The following is a 21,781-nucleotide window of genomic DNA, read 5'->3' as shown; positions in this document are numbered from 1 at the left end:
TACTGTTTTGTTTTCGTCCAGACTTTCATTATTTTGTGTCCCAATAACTGCAACTTCCTTTTCTCTGCTCTTGACAATCTTTCCCTATTCAAATCCTTTTAAAATGCTACTGCAAAGTTCATTTTCTTAGATCACCCCTGTGATCATAATACTGTCCTATCATCCCTTCACTGACCCCTTCTACTCTTTCATATGAATCATAAACAGTTTACTTTCACTTTCAGGGACATTCATGGCTGGTTTTCAACCTATCTATATTCTCTCATTTAGTATGGAGACATCAGCTAGAGCTAAACTGTTCTCAGTGATGGCAGATGACAGAACAAGGAACAATGGTCTCAAGTTGCAGCAAGGGAAGTTGAGGTTGGATATTGGAAAAAACTCTTTCACTTGGAGGGTGGTGAAGCACTGGAACAGGTTGCCTAGAGAGGTGTTGGAATCTCCTTTCTTGGAGGTTTTTAAGGCCTAGCTTGACAAAGCCTTGACTGGGATGATCTAACTGGGGATGGTCCTGCTTTGAGCATGGGGTTGATATGGTCCCTTCCAACCCTACTTTTCTGATTCTGTCATCTTCAATCAGCCCATGATGCCTCCATGGCACACTCATCAAATTTTTCAAAATAGCACTTTCGTGCTTTCTTCCATGTTGCCCCTCACATGAAGGAATAGCTCTCCATAGCATCCTCAAAACGTCTTCACTGTTCTATTTCAAGTCTGTCCCCTGACAATGTCTACAAAAATATTACAGACTATTGGTATGTGTGACCACTACCTGTCACACTGACGGATACTGTCTCCTTGTTTCCCATCAGTCTTTGTTTTCACTTGTTGCTTCATGTCTTAGATTACTTAGGTTACAAACTTGCACAGTCAAGGGGTGAGTGAGGGGGAAGGTACTCATTATACCAAAAATGTTAGCATAATGGAGCCCCATAATTAGGGCTTCCAGGTTCTATGGTAATACAAGACATTTGGTGGATTGGAATATACATTTAAGTTTCTGTCATGCTTTACTATTGGTTGTAGCAATTGAAGGTCCATTCCTGTTTGCCAAATAGAATTTAATACTCTTTCTAAGTAAGTCTTTTTTTTGCTTTCTTTTGATGTCATTAATTATGGGAATTAGTATTCCCATAATATAGCTACAGTTGTGATTTAATTCTCAAGGAGAAGTCCGCTGTGACTTCCATGTATGCTATTGATGTTGGTCAGATACTGCATTTTTCTTTGAATGAAGATGCTACAGAATACCGGTTGATATTGCTGCTGAAGTTCCTTAAAAGTTTTGGGATGATTGTTTTGGTTGTGAGACTATATAGATTACATATACTAATGTTTTTGTTCCTTTGTTGAAAGGAGATAATGGCTGAAGAACAATCAGAAGTGAAGCTGTGAAGTGAATGGGTGGAAAAAGCTTGAGGCAGAAGGTGAAGCAGCCAGCACAAGTGAAGATGGCATCTCTGAAATGGAAGCAAAAGAAACCAAACAAATGGTGGCAATGTTTAACTGGTAACTACAGTGTGGCAGACTCCCTGGGACTGAGGTGTACTTCTGGAGGCAACAGAAGCATGGACCATCTTGAGTACTTGTTTCTATCAGGAAGCACGCTGGTAAAGGTATGGACTGTGGTTTGTCATCTGCTTCTTTTCTACCTGGAAGGAAACATGAGAGAGGTTTCCTATCCGGGGCACTTCTTTTGCCATTTTCCATTACACTTCTCACTTGACGCCCTACTTTGGAAAAGCAGAAGCTGGCCAGATGGGTGTCCATGTTATGCAGGATTGCAGTCAGACTGCCTCATGATACTGAATGAGACTTAGCCAGCTTAGCCAAATCCTCAGTTTTGTGGAAACGAAACATTTGTTATAAGCGTACACCGAACTGAGTACTTTATTCTGTTGGCTGCTAAGCACTACGGCGTGCCTTCTCATAACGGTAAAAGCTATGACTGGCTTGTCTGTGCAGGGTAAGCCATTGGCCGCCTCTGAAACGTGACGGCTTGGTTGTATCATGCAATTCCCTTTTGCTTGGGGTTTCTCCAAAGTCGAAGGCATGTCCAACCACAGGTCCCCTTTCCCAAGGCATGGGATGCGCATGTCTGTCCCACTGATTCATGAAAAACTAAACATGCTGGGTGCTTATGGATGTCCCCATCTATCTCACCATGACGGCTTTAAACAATCAAAGAGCCTAGCTGTCTCCATGGGTGCAAGCCAGTCATCCAGCCACAAGGCCCTGGCTACACCCTACCTCATCCTTTCCAACCTACCAAGCTGCTAAACAAGATGGTGGCCTCTCTGAACCCACAGCCTCACTTCCATGTCTCCCCACGCCCTGGCAACATCGTTCCCTCTACTGCACATGCGCAGCGAATGCTAACAGCAGGTGCCACGCCCTTCTCTCTGCGCGCACGCGCATACTGCCCCAACGCTCCTCGGCAGGTGCGTCCCACCAGTGTGCGCCTGCGCAGAGAGTCCCGCAGGTGCTACCCCCTCCCATCTCCTATATCTGAGTACGCCGAGAACCGCACGTATAAGGGACCTCTTCACTCCTTCTGCCTCCACCAGAGATCCCTCCGCCATCCCTTACTCATTCCCTCTTAACTTGTCCCCAAAAAGATTTTAAAAAGCCCGCACTGATGCCGCGAACAACAACCCTTCCGTTTCCAGTCTCGGTCTCGCCCTCGGCGCTTCCTAAGTGCAAGCAAGTCCCGGGACTCTTTTTTCTGCTCCCCGCGGAAGCATCTCTTTTCAACAGCACTTTACTAACGAGCCACCTCTGAGGTTGGCTCCGCCCCGGGACCAATGAGAGGCAGCGGCTGCTTGCGGGCCCCACCCCTTTTCCCGGGACGAGCCAATGAGCGTAGGGGGAGGTGAGGGGTGGGGGGTGTGAATGAGGGGGCGTGTGTGGGACAGCAGCAGTAGCAGTACTAGGCGCTGGGGGATGCTGCTGGTGCTTTGGAGCTGGGGCTGTGGCTGTGGCTGTGGCTGTGGCTGTGGCTGTGGCTGTGCGAGGTGGAGAGGGGGCTGCAGGCCTGGGGTGAGGGCAAAATGTAGGGGGAGGCTAGAGGGGGCAACACGCCCTGCAGGGGTTTGAGGGTGGCCCCTTGGGCTCTGTTCTTCATGCAAACTTCCCTCCATATCTGCTTCCCTCCCCCCATCCCCCCAGCAACCCCCCCCTTACTCCAGTGCGATCTGGTTTGCAGCAGTCGGGTGAAGTTTGTTCCTGTTTTCTCCCCCCAGCACCTTTGTTCCTTTATGTCCTGAAGAGCTGCAGGCACCCCCATGAGCTAAAATGACTCTGGGGCTGCAGGGGAGCTGGCCCTTGCTAGTGGGCAAGAGGTTCCTCAGCCTGTCGGAGGAGGAGGAGGAGGAGAGCGGCTCCTGGGAAACTTCGCCCGTGTCCGAGTGGCCGTGGAAATCGGGCAGGATCCGAGCGGTTTCGCACACGGATGTTTCCAAGCAGGACTTGAAGGTGGGTGGGAATTGTCTGGAAGGGCGAGCGTGATGTTTCTTAGTCAGATGGTGATTTTGTTGTTGGTGGTGGTGTTTTTGTTTTGTTGTGGGGGGGAGGTCATTGAACCAGAAAATATTATGAATAAACATAATCCATGTGGCTGGAAATGTACGTGCTGGTGTCGGAGGCTTCGGGTCCACTGGGATGTTTCCAAGAAGCTGCAAGTATGCGTGTGTCTGTCTCTGCAACAAATGTTGCTTGAGTTGCAAGGTGAGCAGATTGGCTGTGTTGCAGTCTGCTCCCTAAGTGTGGGGACGGGTCTTGTGTTCACAATTTGTTTTTGTGTAGAAAACCAAAGGAGTAGCGGACCTTCCAGTGCTGACAGGGCGAAAACGGGCTGCTATTGCAATACCTTTGTTATCTTAGTGTGTAGCATAGCATCATAGGCAGGTATTGACCCTGTTTTAAACAACCATGGCTTAATGCATCAGCCTATGGCTTCTTGGATTTTGCAATATGGACCTATTAATTGTGATTGTATTAAAAGACAGCTTGAAACATAAAATACTTCCCTGTGCTTTGCTGCAGTTGCAGTAGAGATGTCATCTATTGCCAGTGAGATTTTTAGATGACTCACAATATATTAGGGGGAAATGAGGAGGAGTTAGTAACATGTGACTTGCCAGTGGGCCACCAGCAAGTCTTCCCTGAACTGTGAGACCTACATGAAGTATGTGCCGAAGGTGGGCCTTTGTGGTAGGAAGGGGATTCTGTTATGTTTTGTATTCGTTTGTGCTGGTGGCTGCTATATTTCAAGGTAAAATTCTTGTTACCATTCTCTTTCTAAAATCAGTGGTGTTCTTTTCCTTGACCTTTTTAGTGGGGAAACTTACTGATAATAATCAGAGTTCCTTTTCTTATTAAGGAGGTACCAAGTGGGTTTTATTATCTTATTTGTGTTTAGTGTGTAAACTTTCTGACTTTGGATGAAGTTTAACTTTGAGAGGGCGGTATTGTAGCCATATATAGTATGGTGGGGTGGAGTCTCATCCATACATGGCATGTTATGGGTGGCATCAAAGCCTTATATGGCACGGGGAGGAGAAACTGTTCATGGTGTTGTCCACATGGAGCACTCTCTAATACTAAAAAGGCAGAGGAGGAGGTGCTGCTGGGAACTTTGTAGGGCTTTGGTGTGAACCCTATAGCTGGTTACGGCTCTGCTAGATGAGCTTCTTTAATGCATTCTCTCCAGCATTACCATGTTACTAATCTGCTTCTCTAATGCATTCTCCAGTATTAACATGAAAGAAGCTGCCAGGATGGCAAAAGATAACTGGGGCAACAAAGACTGTTTCGTATACAATGTTTCCATTCCTAACTAACAAAGGAAAGTTGTTGCAAAAGGGTGATGGGCTGGAGAACCAAAAAGAGAAAGCAAAGCTTGTATGTTGGTGCGTAGAGTATTTAGTCTCATGTACTGTATTTGATTCTCTTTTTAGTTTCTTACTCCAAGTTCCTGTTGAGTAAGATCAAGTATAAAATAGTCAACCCTACCTGAATGTGTTTCTCGTGACCCTTGTTGATATCACACTACAAAGTTTTAAAATGTTCCTTTGGATGTAGTGTTGCCTTCTCAAGTAAAAGAAAACAACATGGTTTTCTGCTAAATTCATAAATTGCTGAAGTTGGTTAATGAGATCAAACAATTTTATTTTTTGTTCTTTTTTTTTTTTTAACATCTGTGATTTGCCTGTTACTACAATACCAAAGTGTTTGGGTTGCATGTTGTAGGGCAGTGGTCACCTACAGATCTCAGAGCCTCTTGGTGTTGATCCAAGGCTGGGGCGGGGGGCTGGCGTGCATGTGCGCCCTGGGCCAGCAGGTCAGTCAGTGTGGGAGGGAAGGGATGGGCTAGATCGAGGCCCTGTGGTGAGGGACTGTGCCACAGAGGCAGGAGCAGGGGTAGGTTGTGGGGCCCTGGCCGGGTGGGACTTACCTGCTGGGGAGGTGCGCCCCCAAATAATTTTTTCTTCCTCTACCTCGATCTGCTCCCCCCTTCTCTGCACAGACTTACCTGCTGGGGAGGTGGCAGTGGCGGCGCATGGTAGATCTTGGGTTGCTTTTAAATGCCAAAGGTGATCTCTTACTTAAAGCTTGGAGACCACTGTTGTAGGGGGTTTCTTCTAAGATATGGATAATTTATATTTGAGTGTCTTTTTAAAAAGATTCCAAAGTTTCATCTTAATGTGTTTAAAAACATCTGACGTGCCAAGGGTCATCTTTTTAATGCACATAGATACAGGTCTTGGGTGCTGCATTTTTGTATCGTACTTCTTTTTTTTTTTTTCCTTTTCCATATCGCTTTCAAAGGAATTCCAAAACCAACTGATCAAGCTTAATGCTTGCTGATGCTTTCCTTATTTGGGCAAAATAAAATAACCTGCCAAAAATGCAACTGTCTAGGTGTTTTTTGAGTCACCAAATCCTGATGATATGCACCAAACAAAATCGTCAAAAAATGTTCAGTCTCACTTTACACTGTACATATTGACTGTAGCTCCTTTTTTCTGGCTCTCCTTTTGGGAAAAGTGAAATTAAGCTCTTCAGGGACTCTGATCTCTTTGTTTCTGTAAAGCAGCTGGCATACTTGAGTGTTGTAAAAATAGCAAGTGAAGATCTTGTGATATTGTGTCTTAGGATAAAAATAACTAAGTCTACTGCTCTCTTCTGTTTTAATGCAAAATTGTTTTATACTCTGCTCAGGAGTAATAGTGGAGTTCTGAACATGCACACACTTTTTCTACTAGAGTCTGGCCCTTTGTAGAGAGAGAGAGAGAGAAGCAGATAATTTGAGATAAAACTCCTCCAATTTAAATATATTGCATATTATTGATGAGGTTAGAATTTTTTTTGGCTAGTTAAAAGCTGTAGTCCAGTCATTTTATAGTGATAGCTTAATTGTGCGAGAATAGAGTTATTGTGTGCTCTAACGATAAGCACTTGAAATTTAATTTTTAGAAAGCGATTCTTTTAATATGTTTAATGGTTCACACTGGCCTCTCGTCTTCATCCTTGTGTGATGTATCCATGACATTGTATGGAAGACATTTGGTTTGAATAGTGTTTGTTTTTAGCAGCTTCTTAATGTGTTCTTTTCCCCTTTCCTTCTTCAGGTGTGTGTGGAATTTGATGGTGAGTCATGGGAGAGGAGAAGGTGGATAGAGGTATACAACCCAAAAATGAAAGGGTTTCTAGTTGAGCAGAAGTTGGTACTGGCTGAACGGAAGTCTCAAGTTGCCTCTACGCCTGCAGTGCAGTGGCCTGCAATGGCAAGTATCCAATTGACTTGATTAACCTTTTTTTGCATGTTAACCTTTTAAGGCATTATTTCCTATTTGCTTGTTTTGTGGGCTAAAGAACTCCTAAAGGCTTTTAACTTGGCTATAGTAAATGGCCCAACAAAATCTAAAATATTTTGCTTTGAAGACACATTCTCTAAGTGTAGGATAGATGTATTGAAATGAGCCATAACCCAACTTTGCCAACATGGTTCTGGTTTTTTTTGTTGAATCCCATGTGCAGCAATGGTAGGCAGGGTCTAATATGCTGTTATTGGAGGCAGTGTATGCCACTTCTAAATGAGGGGATCCCATGTATCCCTTTATAGAAAGACCCTTGTTCCCAAAACTGTGGTTTGGGAATGAAGCTATGTCAAACTGTTTATGCTCCTGGGATTTGAATTTGCATCTTCCACTTGCCAAAAAAATGCCCTAGCCCCCAGGCTATAGGCTGGCTAGACTGAGGGAACCCTCTACCCCTTTGGTTGAACCTGGGCAATGGCTAGCCAAGGGTGTAAGACATGTAAGGCTGGAGAGCAAACTAGAGGAGCCTGTTTCTTGCCTCATGAGAGAGGTACTTCCTTGGGCACGTCCAAACGATCATGAACGTTTGGTTCCCTGGGGACAAGTAGCAGTGGCACACAGCTGATGCTTGTACTCGGGGAACGTCCATACTGCGTGTGCTTTGGTATGTGGCAAGCTACCCTGGGTGGGGTAGGAGCAGCTGGGGTCAGCACTGTGCCGGCCCCAGCAGACTTATCTGGGCTTCTGGGGAGCCCCCTGGGGCTGCATCAGCAGTGATTCTGCTGCATGGAGCCTGGCCAGCAGCCATGGTGCAGCTCTGGGCAGCCCAGCTCTGATTTTGAGTGGTGCACACTGCCTATGTATGTGCTGCTGTGCTTTTTTTTTTTTTCTGTGTGTTTTTTTTGACCCCTGGATATCCTGCAGAGGGGGAGGAAGCAGAGCAGCACATACATAGGCAGCGCTCCCCTCTTTTTTTTTTTTTTACACATTTGGTGCCATGGACCACACAGCTGCACTCATCTGGACACAGCCCTTGAGTTCTGTTTTCCTAGTCCCAGTACTGATATATCCAATAACTCTTTAATGCAAAATGCACAGGCTGTCCCAGGGGCCAGAGCACCCTCCTCCATAGTGTGCTGGCTGCTGTGGATGGTTACCAAAAGTTGTCTGTGGGACAGACATGTTAACAGCGTAACATAAATCAGGTTTGTTTGTTTGTTTTTTTTAAACTAATGTCAATTATGCTGATAGCTGAAAGGGAGAGTTAGAATTTAACCACATTGATAATTCAGCTAAAACGTTACACATTTATTTCAAATGAATCTTGGAATGAATACTCCAAAATACTGTAAAAACTACATACGGGATAGCAATGTTGTTAATGATGTCACCCACACAGTAGTTACAAGCATGTATTCCAGAATATTTACAGCTGGGCTAGTAAGATTCTAGCCATCTCATCCTTGCTAACACCAGCAGATCCAACTTGTACTAGCAAAGCACCCCTCTCCCTTGCTTCATTTCATCTAGCTGGAAAGTTCCAAACACCTATCTTGTTATTCCCAATGCATAACTCCTCATTCTTTGTTAATCCTGGTGACCTTTCTCTTGGAGCTCCAGGAGCCAAATACCTAGACTTCCCTCCCCGCTTTCAATCTCCTTGTTATTGTTGACCTACCTTTTTACCTATATTAGCATATCTGTTGTTCTTCTCACTTCATCTATCCTGCCAACATTAATGTTGTGTGTGTGCGAAACCATGGATTCCTGGCAGATTGTCATGCTTATGTTTGTGATAATAAAACATGCCATCATCTGTTGCCTAATTAGGTTACATTTCATAATTTCTACAGGGAGCTGATTGGCTTTCTCAAATTATTACCTTTAATAAGAGCCACTAGGTAAATGAGAGCCAGTAGTAGCTTGTTTCCTCAGCAAAGATGAAATGGACTAAAGCTGTGAACATATGACTTGGGTAACAACCAATGTTTTGGTTATACCTGATTTTTTTTTCAAGAGGCGACTGGAAGTTGCTCTACTCCAGGGGTGGCCCAAAGTAGCACAGGCAGCCTTGTGTGTATAGCATGCAGCAGATCATGGAGGGGGCAGGCAGCACAGCAGGAGATAGGGCAGGGAGCAGAAAACAGAGCAACAGATCAGGCAGAGCATGGGGCAGGAAGCAGAGAGCAGTGATGGATCGGGCAGGGGAGGGGGATGTGCTTAATCTGTGGCATGTCAGCCAAAAATGTTGGTTCCCCCACTGCTCTGCTTCATAGTGGTATGTGTTATGTCCTCTCTACACCAGTATAAGTAGAAAGGCTGATTGTGGTGGTGTAAAGGTATTGTCTGCACCTTTTTAATATCTTAATTTGAAAACACCTAGGACTCATAACTTACTTCTGCATATGTCTGTGCATACCCAAATTTTTGACAAGAGAATTCCCAGCATGCCTTTTTTGTATGTGTCCTTAAATGTACTTCCTTGGAAAACTAAATACAAACTTAAGTTATTAGTCCATTATAAGCTGCAAGTTATGAGAAATTGTCTCATTCTAGTGCTAGCGGGAGGCTTATGCCTCCCTGGACAAGTTAGCAGGGTGCCATGCACCTGCCATCTGTCTAGTACTAGTGTCCTTGAATTACAGTTCTGTCATTGTAGTGTAAAGGCAGTGTCGGCTCTTTAATAAATGTGATGAGATGGTGGCCTTCTTTGGTGATATGACTGTAGAGAAAATGCTTTTGGCTAATATCTGTGAAAATCTTTGAACATGAACTATTTATGAAATACTTGGTGTATAGTTATTTTAAAACAAGACTAGCAAGAACTGTCACCTCAACTTGAATTATTTAACTTTTTGAATGTATTAATAACTTCTCAACTAGTGGTATTAAATTTCAAAAAGGCTTTCTGAGATGTGCTAATGTCAGTAAAGTTGATAGTCAAACAAGTAAAAGTGTCATGATAGTTCATGAATTTGACAAGTATTTTAGCCTGGATTTTAAATAAAGGAGAAAAGGGTGAAGAAGCAGGGAAGAAAACTAAACAAGCTTCTCTTGTTTTCTAGATTTATGAATCCTTATTGGACAAAGCTGGTTTGGGATCCACAGTTTCTGTACGCTTTCTTGGAGAAGAGAAATGCATGTTTCTTTCTAAAGATCTGTTTCAGGTAACCTTATTTTGGAATAGCTCATAGAGGTTTAGGGAAAAATGAAGCTTTATTTGTCTAGTGTATTCACTGCTGAAGCCTTATATGAGTAAAACCTTGAAGCAGGTCCACATTGCTGTAGTTTTGAAAAATTGCTTTCTAGTATGGTGCTTAGGTATCTTATAAAAATATCTATTAAAAAACCTGCAGATGATTGCTCAGTACACAAGCATTTTCTAATGCTTGGTATGAATATAATTTATAAGTCTCCTGGTTCCCTGGCTGGTGAACTGCATTTATGCTGGTAAAATGGAGAACCATTGGTCCTCTGATTTATGGAAATAATCACCACCAGATTAGCAAGAAAGGAGTAGTGCAAATATGGAGTGGAGGATAGATGGTGATTCCTACTATTAAACAGAAATTATTCACAATAGTTCAGGATAGGAAGGGGTGAAGAATAGAATGTAACAGAGTTAGTTGTTAGTCCCATGTTTTTACACTACTCTCTAGCAAAGGTTCCCATGGGATTTTTACATAGATGTTTGGGAAATATACCCTGTAGTTTATCCTGTTGTGGCATTAGTATCCTGATTGAAGCTGAGAATGAAGTAGTCTTAAAATAGTACAGGGAGAAGGGCCTTGTCTAATAAATAAGTACACGTTGTAAGAAGATTCTTCATTTCCAAAGCCAGAGGCTTTCAGAGCCAAGTTGATCTTAAACTATCTCCCATGAACCACTGAGTTATACAGTAGTGAAACAAAACTGTAACCCCATTTTTTTTTTTTATAAAGAAAGGCCCTTTGCCCTCTGTGCTTCACCTGCAATTTACTGGTATTAGTTCAGGTGAGATTTGAGGTGATAAACAAGGATCCTGGGTCTCTCTGAAGAAGAAAAAATCAGAAATAGTCTGATTTAACCCCCCCCCCCATCCACATTTTTCTGTGATTTTTAAAATGAAATGCCACTTATATCTGTATAAGTGGTATTTCATTTTAATCGTGGAAAAAATGTGGATTTGGGGTTTGTTTGTTTGTTTATTTTAAATCAGAAAATTTCTGATTTTTCCTTTTATCACTAGGGATCCTGGTTCTCTCTGGAAAAACTGTCTTTCACAAATGTTCATATACGAGCTCTTGCAAGTTTGTTATAGTTTTAGAACCATACACATTACAAAAATGAACAAGGGGAAAATTGGTGGATCAATTAAACACTCTATAATCTTTTGATAAGGAAAGAGACTGAAACAAAAAAGGCGAAATGGGGATTATTTATAGAATAATGTTAGAGTAGTTCTTGAGGTTTTGTTTTTTTTTAAATGGTCAAAAGTGTTAGTCATAGGAGAAGTCATTGTATTTAGAGCAGAAATATATGAAGCAGATGTATCCAAGTAGGGAGTAATATCCATCAAGTTTCATGTACATTGTTGCCAGTCTTTGGAGACTGAGGATGCTTTTGCCTGAAAAGTAAGTGTGTCAAACATTTCATGCTCTAAAGAACAACTCTTTGACAAAATACTTTCATCTTTAATAGGATGTGGACAGTTCAAAGCTTCCTCTTACGGAGGACCAGAATATTAATGAAGAAATTCAGGCTTTCAAAACGAAATGCCAAGATGAAAGCCATTTGTTGCAAGGTACAAGACCACCCTCTGGTGGAAAGATACTGGGAGTTACTCTTCATTGCTGATATCCACAGTAATATTGTCATGAGATAGAAAATTCCCTTTTTGATTTTTCTTCCCTACACTTCCTTGAATGATTGTCTGTTCTGCTGCCCATTCCCAAAACAGTGGGGTTTAGTTTCATTTTGTTTTGTTTTTGTTTGTTTTAGATTGCTGGGGAACTGACACAATTCAAGTGAAACACTAAAATATGCAATAATATAGAGACTAGACCAGGACTCCCCCTCCCCCTGCCCTGCAGCCCTTAAATATAGGGACCAAATATAGCCTCACTTTTTTTTTTTTCTCGTAGAAGTAGCTGAGCAATATCTGTTGAATTCAATGAGAGCTTCTTGTTTGCTCAGTACAGTACATCTAAAAATTAAGCTGCTTATCTATTTATGTACCTGACTTCAAATGCACACTACTTTTAAACCCTTTTTCTACACAATTCCATAACTAAGTAGAAAAGCTTTGGAGACCCATTTTTGGTAGAGTTAAAAATTGGTTAAAGGCTCTTCCAGCAGTCTTCAATACTGGTTCCTACAAGTCCTATTTTGTATAGATAAATGTGCAACTTCTGGATAAGAAGTGATACAGTGAAGTTAAGTGACATGAGAGTCCTTGAAAACAGGAAAACCCCACAAATATAACATGCAGGGATCCATTTCTAGGTCTGTTGATTGGTGTCCATTTTTGTGACTCTGAAATTCTCAGTCACCTTGGCCCCTGATGTAAGTGGTGGCAGCCTGAGAACCCCAGGGGACTGTTCCAGCAAGTGGGCAGTACTCAGAATGCAGAGGTATTGTTGTCTAACTCCCTTCTTAGAGCTATGGCAGTACCTTCTTGGCTGGTATCATAGTGGATATGTGAAAGTTTCATCATGTTACTTTGCTCACTATTTTCAAGTGCTGCTCACTTGATTTCTGGTATACAGTCTTGCTGGCTAGGCAGCATGGATACATGGGAAAATAACAAATTCCCATAGAGTGGAGGGGCAGGTCAAACTAGCCCCCTAGCCAGAACCAGACATGGGGGCTGCTCCCAGGCTGGATCTGTGGAGGTGGTGGCAAGGGGTCTGGGTAGGTGGCAGTGGGGTCCAGCAGGTACAGGGTGGATGGGGCTGCCACCGCTTGCCATGTCCGTCTGGGACTGGTGGCCCCAAAATCTGCAGCAGGCCCCTCCCTGGCCCCCCAACTTTTGGTAGCCCATGGACTGTATGGAAAGGCTCTGTAGGCTGGATCCACCCTGTAACCATGTCTTTGACACTGCTGCCATAGAGCACGTCCCATGTTCTCACTCTCTGAACCCCTTCCTTTTTTTTCTTAAGGTGGCAAGAACATAATTGGTTCAAAAATAAGAATCTATAGCTTGAAACCATCTACTCAGTGGTTCACAGCAACAGTTGTAAATGGCAATCCGACTAAAAGAACCCTGGAAGTCAACTGTGAGGAGGTAAAGCAGCAATTGATCCAATGTGGGTAGCAAAGGGTGGAGTGGTGGAGGTGGTGGGGAAGGAACGGAACCCACCTTGTACCTAGCAGTAGTTTTGTTCTTGCATATCTGCCCAGCTGGAATGATAGATCTAACACTTCATTCCAACTGATACAGAATACTTTATGTTGGTAGCAAATGATTTATGGCACAAGTGGAGGAGCAGAGTATTGAAATGTCCTTTCTAGATTAAAAAAAGTATGTCAGACCCATTATTTTAGAATCTCTACTACTTGTACAGATCAGGCAGCTGGTTGTTTCTGAGGATGCCTTCTAAAATCTCACATTATCAAACTTGAAGGGAAGCAGGCTTTAGTCATCTCTGAAACTTTGACTTGCAGTTCTATAAAGTTAGGTATTTTGAACCTGAAAGGTTAAAAAATATGGTTTCCTCCATAATTGGAGTATTACAGTATTTTTTCCCCTAAATTTCAAAATGCTTCTGTTTCTCCTAAGTTGCGGAGACTATAGGCATTTGGATCTGGAACATCTCTTAGAAGTTTTTGAAAAGCATTTTTGTGTATATTAAATTTGTTTTATAAATACATTACTCCATTCTTTCTTTAAGATGCCAGCTTTAAAAACACTTGATCCAGAACTGATTCATGTTGAAATTATACATGGAGATGATGGGAAGTGTGGTAAGAGCTCTTCTATTAGCCTCTAACTATATATAATATTTCAGTATGGAAAACAAGGCTATAACTCCATTGCTTTCTGTTTCAGATAAATCCAAAAGAAATAGGGGTCTGAAAAGAAAATCATCTGAGAAAAAAGGAAGTATTGGTGCCAAACAAACAAAATCTTGTCTTAAGGTAATTCTGTCCTTTTAAAAAACAAAACAGAACAATAGAACACTGTCATTTAAACGTTAAGGAGCGTTAGGTAACACAGTTGGTTATACAGAATATAGTTTTTTTTCCTCTGGTTATTTATTCAGTGCTAGTTTAACCATGGGAGTAGCAGTCTTTCTTTAATTCATTCAGTAAGTGGAAAAAGAGTAATTCAGCTTGGTTGAGATCGCTTTGTCATAAAAGAAGCTACAGTCATAGGTGATCACAGGGTTTTTTTTGCTTCCAGGGTATACTTTTCCCTTGTTAACTACTTGTTTAGAGAGATTTTAAGGAAGAGTAGGTTTATATAGCTAAAAAGAAATCTAGGAAGAAGGGGAATAAAATAATTGTCCTGTAACAGTGACTACCTACTTGCCTTGGGGACTAATGCTACCAGACAGTAGCATTGGTCTTCCATAAATACTGTATGTTGTTTCTTCCCTGTAAACAGAATCTGGTAGCAATCCTAATATTTCCATTTCAGAGTCAGTGTCTGTGGCTTCAATTCAGGAAAGCTGTTTAGTAGAAGTCAAAGGAAGTTCTTCTGGGTGACTTAAATATGGAATTCAAAGTGGATCAAATGGCTTAGTTAGAGAACAGCATTTCTAATAGTCTATGTAATTAATATAAGGATCTTGGACCTGAGCGATTTTCTTTTTTGTTAAGAAATAAGGAAGATGATGTGATAGCTATTGCCTTAACATAGTACTTCTGTTCATGAGTCCTGCACTAGGACAACTATTTAACTCTAATGATTAAGTGTCACATTAGAAAATTTTAATGGCTTGTCAGAGGGGAATTAGCCTGGAGTAACTGCTTTTGTGCTTTCTCCCTGTGGATAGCCTTTATTTTGCGGTAAAGGTACATTTTGAGTGGTTAATCTGCACAAAAATTGTCTTAATGTGGCATATGACTGTCCATAGAGAGATTTAGTGTAAGCTAATTTGTTCTGATTTACACTTTTTGACATGGATAAGTCATAAAAGTATAATAGATCATGATAGAAATATCTTTAAATGTAGGACATAGAGGAATATATCGGCTGTTCAGACCCCTCTGGAGGTATTTTGTAAACGTTTTGAGGAGATGCTTAGGTATGGCAAACCAACTTTTTTTTTCCATCTAGTCAGGGAAACCTGAAACAAGTGTGTTTTAAATGCGATGTTAGTGAGAATGTAGATGACTAAGTCAAAGAACAGGATTTTTTGCTTGTTCTTGTTTTTGGAGAGCAGGTCTAAGCACTTTCAGCCCTTGTGGTGGGTTTGTTTGTTTGTTTTTTGGCTTTAAGATTTGGAGGCCATCTTCTGTGAACATTTGCTTAAATTTTGAAGTTCAACAGGTCCTTTGTTTTAGTTTAGTATCATATCTTGTCAGACTATATATCAGTCTGGACAGACTAGGTTCTAAAGCATAAAGCAGTAATTTGGTTAGTCCTAGTGAAATGCATTGAAGCACGGATACGGACACTGGATTTGACCCATTATTCCGCAGGGAACTAATGAAAAATATCAGTGTCCTTGGAAGGTTTTGATCATAGTATCATAGTACTGAGGGTCGGAAGGGACCTAAACAGATCACTGGGTCTGATTCCCCTGCCCCAGGCAGGAACAGGTGCTGGGATTGTATCACCCCAGCCAAATATCTGTCCAGCCTCCTCTAATAAACAGGCAAGAGTCTGTGTTTTGAACCAATAGTAGCTATAAAGCTGCTGCCTTCATAACTAGGTACAGATAACTATGTCTAGGCTACTATGGGGTTTTATACTACAGGCAGTTCCATGTTTAGATTGATATGGAAGTTCTCTTATGTAAACAGGTAAAATAACCTACTGCTACTGGATCTACTTTCCAGGGGATTTCCTGCACAAATTTAGATTTCCAGATAAGTTTTAAATCTTGTTTTTGACCTTCATAGCCCATGTTTTTCAAGGGATCAGTCTGTTATGGTTTGTAGGCCGCAGTTAACTAAGATCACAATATTTTTCTAATCTCCTTTCCATGTTCCTTCTAACGTTTCCTTTCCTGAAATCCGCTCAGGATTCTGAAACCAAATTTTCACATTCTGGGGAAACTGATACTTGTTTTGAGGTTTTTCTATTTCCCTCATGAATGGCAAGAATAGCTGACTGGAGCCTGTTGCAATTATGAAAAATCAATGTATAAGTATGTATATATTGGATAGCTTTAAGTTGTCATGGGAGAGTTTAGGAAACTTTTTTTTTTCCTGCTGCAACCAAATGTTTGTGTCTGTTGATCCTTTCTAGGGATCTCCTGGTCAGGGCCATGTGCAGTCGGTACCAACAGTGTTTGGTGAAGTACTGCTGGGATGTACACCTGCAACTCCTGTCAGTAAAGGCCTGAGGCACCAAGGCATGTCTCAGCCAGCTAACTCGCCTCCCAACCTTGGTGCAGAAACTCCTCCAGGGTAAGCAAGTGGTGATCAATTATTCTATTCTGTTGTTTATGGAGTGTAATACTTGTCTGCTGTTGACTGGAAGTTATTGGAGAGATGGCGGGGGTGGGGGCAGACTTTAGAAATTATGGTAATTTTTTTGCATTCTCTGTGGATAAGGAAAATATATTACTATATTGTTAATTGGCATGAATATACAATTACTTTGGGTTATATTCTTGCCTTGTTCTTTTGACTGGGTGTAATCCTGGCTTGGGCTGGGGGGGATATCATAATTCTCTTCATGTTTCCATGCATTTTTTTTTTTTTTTTTTAAGATGGAAGAAAAAGATGTTTGCATATGTTCTGAGGGTTAAAACCTTTTTTAGATTTCAGTATGTGGTTAGAATCCTTTTTCAGGGGTTCAAAGTGTCTTCTGTAGAGAAAAGTATGCTATGGCATGAGGGTTTGGTAGTCCCAGGTATGGGGAAGTTTGGTGGCAGGGAGGCCCTTGACTTTCAAAATTTTCAAGCTATAAGAAAGGCAAGGGCACTTTAAATAAGAGATTGTGGATGTAAGTATTTTTTTTAATCTCTGGTGGAACAACTGTTACAGCTCTTTGGCATTTAAATGTTTGTAAAGACAAGACTGGCTTTAATAAACCATAGTTTGACAACACCTTCTATAGTCCACCATTATATGAAAGGGTTTGGTTTGTTTTTTAAAATTTTGATCGGAGCATCTCTTTTCATTTCTTGTAATGAATAAGGGAATTAAGTTATAGGAAAGGGCTTGAATTACCCAATTTCACATAGGAAGCCTATGTAGAGCCTGAAACAGAGTTCTGATTTTCTGACTGAGGCTGGGCCTTGAACCATAAGACTCTTTGTAATGCAGCAGAACAGGCTTCATACAGGTGTTCTGGGCTGCTTGTGCCACAGAAGGTTGATAGCTACATTCCGATTGTAGTAAACTTGAATTGTCTTAATTGGACTACTTTTTCTCTGAGTGTATTTGGTCATAATCTACTTTTTTCTGATTTTAAAACCATATCTTATTCCTGATAGCTACGAAGAGCCAACATAGGCACGTGAAAGTGATTTGGATATTATTAGCTGTGTACAGAATCATAGAGAAGTAGGGCTGAAAGGGACCTCCAGAGGTCATCTAGTCCAGCACCCTGCCTGAAGCGGGATTCTTGCTATCCAAGCCATCCTATACAAATCTATTTGTGTAACTTCTGAGCCAAACTACAGTCAACCCTGACATCACATCCAAATTATTAATAAAGATGTAGATGTTGGGCAGAAGAGCTTACTGGCTAAGTTCATGGACATGAACTTACGGGGAAGCGTGGTCATGTTCGAAGTTTGGCTACAGATACAGGCAGATATAGACAGGTTAGCACATTGAACTTCATCAGGTTCTGATCCTCCCAATGTCAAGAAATGTGAAGTGCTCCACCCTTGGGACAAGCACCCCCCCAGCACACCTACAGGCTTGGCGACACCAAACTGACTAGCACCACAAATGAAAGGGGTCTGGGGGTAATAATAGACCACAGTGTGAATATGGGCCAGCAGTGAGATACTGTAGCCAGTAGGGCAAAAAATACTGTGGCATGCATCAATCAATGCATCTCCAGCAAAACCAAGCAAGCGATTCTTCCACTGTACTCAACACTGGTGAGACCACAGCTGGAGTACTGCATTCAGTTTTGGGCACCACACTTTAACAAGGATGTAGATAAGTTTGAGAGAGTCCAGAGAAGAGCCATCCGTATGACGAGAGTCTTATATGGCAAGCCATATGAGGAAAGCCTGAGGGATCTGGGACTCTTCTTTTTTCAGGCTGAAGGCTGAGAGGGGACCTAGTAGCAGCTTACCGCTACATTAGGGGAGTACATGAAGGACTTGGTGAGGAACTGTTCACTAGGGCACCTAAGGGGAAAACTAGGAGTAAAGGCCACAAACTCTTGGAAGAAGTATTCAGGTTCAAAATTAGGAAAAGCTTCTTCACAGTCAGGGTGTCCAGACTGTGGAATAAGCTCCTTCCAGATGTGGTGCAATCACCTACCCTAGAAATCTTCAAGAGGAGACTAGACAGTCACCTTGCTGGGGTCACCTGACCTGCAGTTATCTTTCCTGCTTGGTGCAGGGGGCTGGACCAGATGATCTTCCAAGATCCCTTCTGGCCTTACCATCTATGAATAACACCCTAATCTGCCATGGCTGAAGGAGAATCACGGCAACCAATGTCCTGCTACTGTAAAGGTTGTTGGTATATGCTGGAGAGATGCAAGAAGAGGGCCAAGCCCCTGCTACAGAGGAACATAAAAACCCAATCTGACCATAGGATAAAATTGCTTCCTGACCTTGGGTGTGGCGATCAGTCTGACCCTGAGTGAAGGGGCAAAACCTTCTATTCAGAAACCTCCAGATTTAAGTCTCAGCGGGAGAATTGGCACACCCCACTGAGTTTGTTGAGTCTTGGCTGCAGCCAACACCCAATGCCTCTGAGGAAGGCTTTAAAAACCCCTGATGGGTGTAGCAGCAGGATGGTGGGGATTCTCTTCAAGCCCATGTGGCTTGAAGAAGCCCAGAAGCATAAGAAATATCCATAATAGGAATAGGAATCACTGTACCCAGATGATCCCTGACCAATTCCTGTCCAACCTCTTACTGAACACCTTCAGTGATGAGTCCACAATTTCCCATGGCAATCTGTTCCACTGCCTAATTGTTCTAACAGTGAAGAAGCTTTTCCTGACACCCAATCTAAACCTATTTCCTGCAACTTTTCAAGCCACTGGTCCATGCCCTGTTTTTTTGCAGCATGAGAGAAAAGGTGGTTTCCCTCTTTCTGTTTTATTATGGCAGCCCTTTCAAGTATTTGAAGAATACTGTCATGACCTCTCTTAAGTGCCTTTTCCACAAGCTGACCAGTCTTGGCTCCTTCGGCCTCTCCTTCCAAGATCTATCGTTCATGTCACCTGCTTCTGGATTCTCTCTCAACTTTTCTGTGTCCTTTTAGAAAATGTGGAACCCAAAACTGCACATAGTATTCAAGATGAGGTCTAACCAGTGATGAGTGGAGAGGCATTATCACCTCTCATGTCTTGTACCTAATGCTTCTGTTGATGCACCCCAAAACTACATTTGTCTTCTGTGTAATGTGATGCAGCTGCAGACACTATTGAATCTGATTTGCCAAGACTCCTAGATCCTTCTCCATAGTCATAGGCAATGCGTTTGGGGGGGAGGGGGCATATGCCCCGCCCACCCCCAAGATTAGCATTTGCTGGCTGGGGAGTGGGGGGGCAATGGTTGGTGTTCCTCCTGAGAATGTGGTGGTGCTGAGAGAAGTGCCAGCGGCACTTCCGGTTTGTGATTGGCTGGTGAGGGAACTAGCCCTCTCCCATGGTCAGCAGTCGGTCCCCAGGATCAGGAGGTACCAGTCACCCATATCCATAATGCTGCCATCCAGCAAGTTGTCACCCATTTTGTTTGTATTTTTAATTATTCTTCCCAAGGAGCAGCAACTTGCATTTGTCAGCACTGAACTTCACCTGGTTAGCTTCGGCCCAGCTTTCCAATCTGTTGAGATCCTTCTGTGCTCTAGTCCTCAAATGTACTCACAACCCTTCCCTGTTTTTTGTCATCTGCAACTTGCTCAAGAAGCTTTCTGTTTAGTTCTGTTGATATCTAGCATGAGAACAGAGATGGAGGGTTAAAATCTGAAAATCAAGCTAAGTTTACGGTACTGGTAGTCTTACATTCTGCTCAGTTAGCACATTTTGTCTGGAGCACACACTCTCCTTTATAAACTTGATCCTGCAGTACCATTTAGTCGTTTAACACAATATACCTGTACTATTCATTGAGCTCAATAACTGCTAAAGCATATGCTGGATTTGGTTGGTTCCTCTGTGTATGCAGCTCCTTCACACTGCAACAGTGTGAGAGAGAACTTGACTGTTGTGCCCACAGTTACCTTCCCTGTTTGTGTGTTTAAAGCTGTGTCTTACCTGCAACTTTTGAATTCTCAGGGGCATGTTTGTTTGTTTTGATCTACTAAAATCCGTGATTTTAAGTTTCTCTTCAGCCCTTAACCCTGGTTCCAAAGGATACCATATTTTCTCACTTAGACCATACCTTGGATTATAATACACACCTTGTTTTTGAAAGGCAGAATGAGGAGAAAAAGATCTTTCCTTGTAATAAGCATCCAGGAATGTCTCCTAGCTAAAGGGAGGCATACACCCAATGGCAGGGAGGGGCCGTCACCAGGGAGGACTATACTGCGGTTGCTTGGAGATGCAGGGGGGCAGTCAGGAAGGCAGAGATGGGGCTGGGACTAGCTATCCGGATCAAGGACAACAGGAAGTCCTTTTTTAAATACATAGGGGGCAAAAAGAAGGTTCCGGGTAATGTGGGGCCCCTGCAAGACACACTAGGAAATTTGGTCGTCACACCAAATGACAAAGCTAACATAAATAACAACTTCTTTGCCTCCATTTTCCTGAGCAGGGACCAGAACAGCCACCTTCCCACTGGGCCTGCCTTACACCCCAGGGGAGGCACACCTAGGCCAAGGGTCCGGGAGGATCTAGTCAGGGAACTTCTGGAGGGACTGGACGTATTTAATTCAGCTGGTCTGGACGATCTCCACCCCAGAGTGCTGAGGGAATTAGCAGAGGTCATTGCGGGACCCCGGCACGGCTGTACAAGCACTCGTGGTGCTCTGGTGTGGTGCCAGAGGACTGGAAGAGGGCCAATGTGGTTTCCATCTTCAAAAAAGGGAGGAAGAAGGACCTGGGGAACTATAGGCCAGTTAGTCTTACCTCAATCCTGGATAAGCTTTTTGAGAGCATTATTCTGGCGCATATCCATGAGGGGCCAGCAGGGGAGATTATTCTTAGGGGCAATGAACAAGGGTTCGTTAGAGACAGGTCCTGTCAGACCAACCTGGTGGCCTTCTATGACCAGGTCACCAAATCCTTAGCTGCAGGGGTAGCAGTGGACATAGTCTTTCTGTACTTTCGGAAGGCCTTCAACACTGTCTCTCACCCTGTTCTTATTAAAAACTGGGAGACTGCGGTGTCAACACCTACGCAGTCAATTGGGTCGCCGCTGGCTGGAGGGCCACACCCAGAGAGTGGTGGTGAACGGGTCATTCTTGACCTGGAGGGATGTGGGCAGTGGGGTCCCCCAGGGCTCGGTCCTTGGGTCTGCACTATTCGAAATCTTCATCAGTGATTTGGACGAGGTGGTAAAAAGCACACTGTTCAAATTTGCTGATGACACTAAGATGTGAGGGGATGTGAGCACTCTACAAGGAAGAAATAGGCTACAATTGGACCTAGACAGGTTACAGGGGTGGGCAGATGAGAATAGGATGGGATTCAACACTGACAAGTGCAAGGTGATGCA

At 42.8% G+C, this 21,781-nt stretch overlaps 1 protein-coding gene across 1 annotated transcript in view; it reads left to right on the top strand.

Moving 5' to 3' along the window:
- Positions 1-2,999: 2,999 nt before the first annotated feature.
- KDM3A (lysine demethylase 3A) overlaps positions 3,000-21,781 on the top strand; it is a 49,333-nt gene continuing 30,551 nt past the window's right edge. Inside the window, exons 1-9 of the mRNA XM_019553310.1 lie at positions 3,000-3,014; positions 3,243-3,474; positions 6,633-6,788; positions 9,887-9,988; positions 11,502-11,604; positions 12,962-13,086; positions 13,694-13,766; positions 13,852-13,940; positions 16,222-16,382. Coding sequence (XP_019408855.1) covers positions 3,295-3,474; positions 6,633-6,788; positions 9,887-9,988; positions 11,502-11,604; positions 12,962-13,086; positions 13,694-13,766; positions 13,852-13,940; positions 16,222-16,382 — 989 coding nt within the window. The 5' untranslated portion in view covers positions 3,000-3,014; positions 3,243-3,294. The remainder of the gene's footprint in view (positions 3,015-3,242; positions 3,475-6,632; positions 6,789-9,886; positions 9,989-11,501; positions 11,605-12,961; positions 13,087-13,693; positions 13,767-13,851; positions 13,941-16,221; positions 16,383-21,781) is intronic.

The sequence above is a fragment of the Crocodylus porosus genome, unplaced genomic scaffold (genome assembly GCF_001723895.1).
Source record: "Crocodylus porosus isolate Cpor-Errol unplaced genomic scaffold, CroPor_comp1, whole genome shotgun sequence".
Classification (NCBI taxonomy): Eukaryota; Metazoa; Chordata; order Crocodylia; family Crocodylidae; genus Crocodylus; species Crocodylus porosus.
The sequence above is the reverse complement of the archived record's forward strand: the minus strand, read 5'-3'. Positions and strand labels throughout refer to the sequence as shown.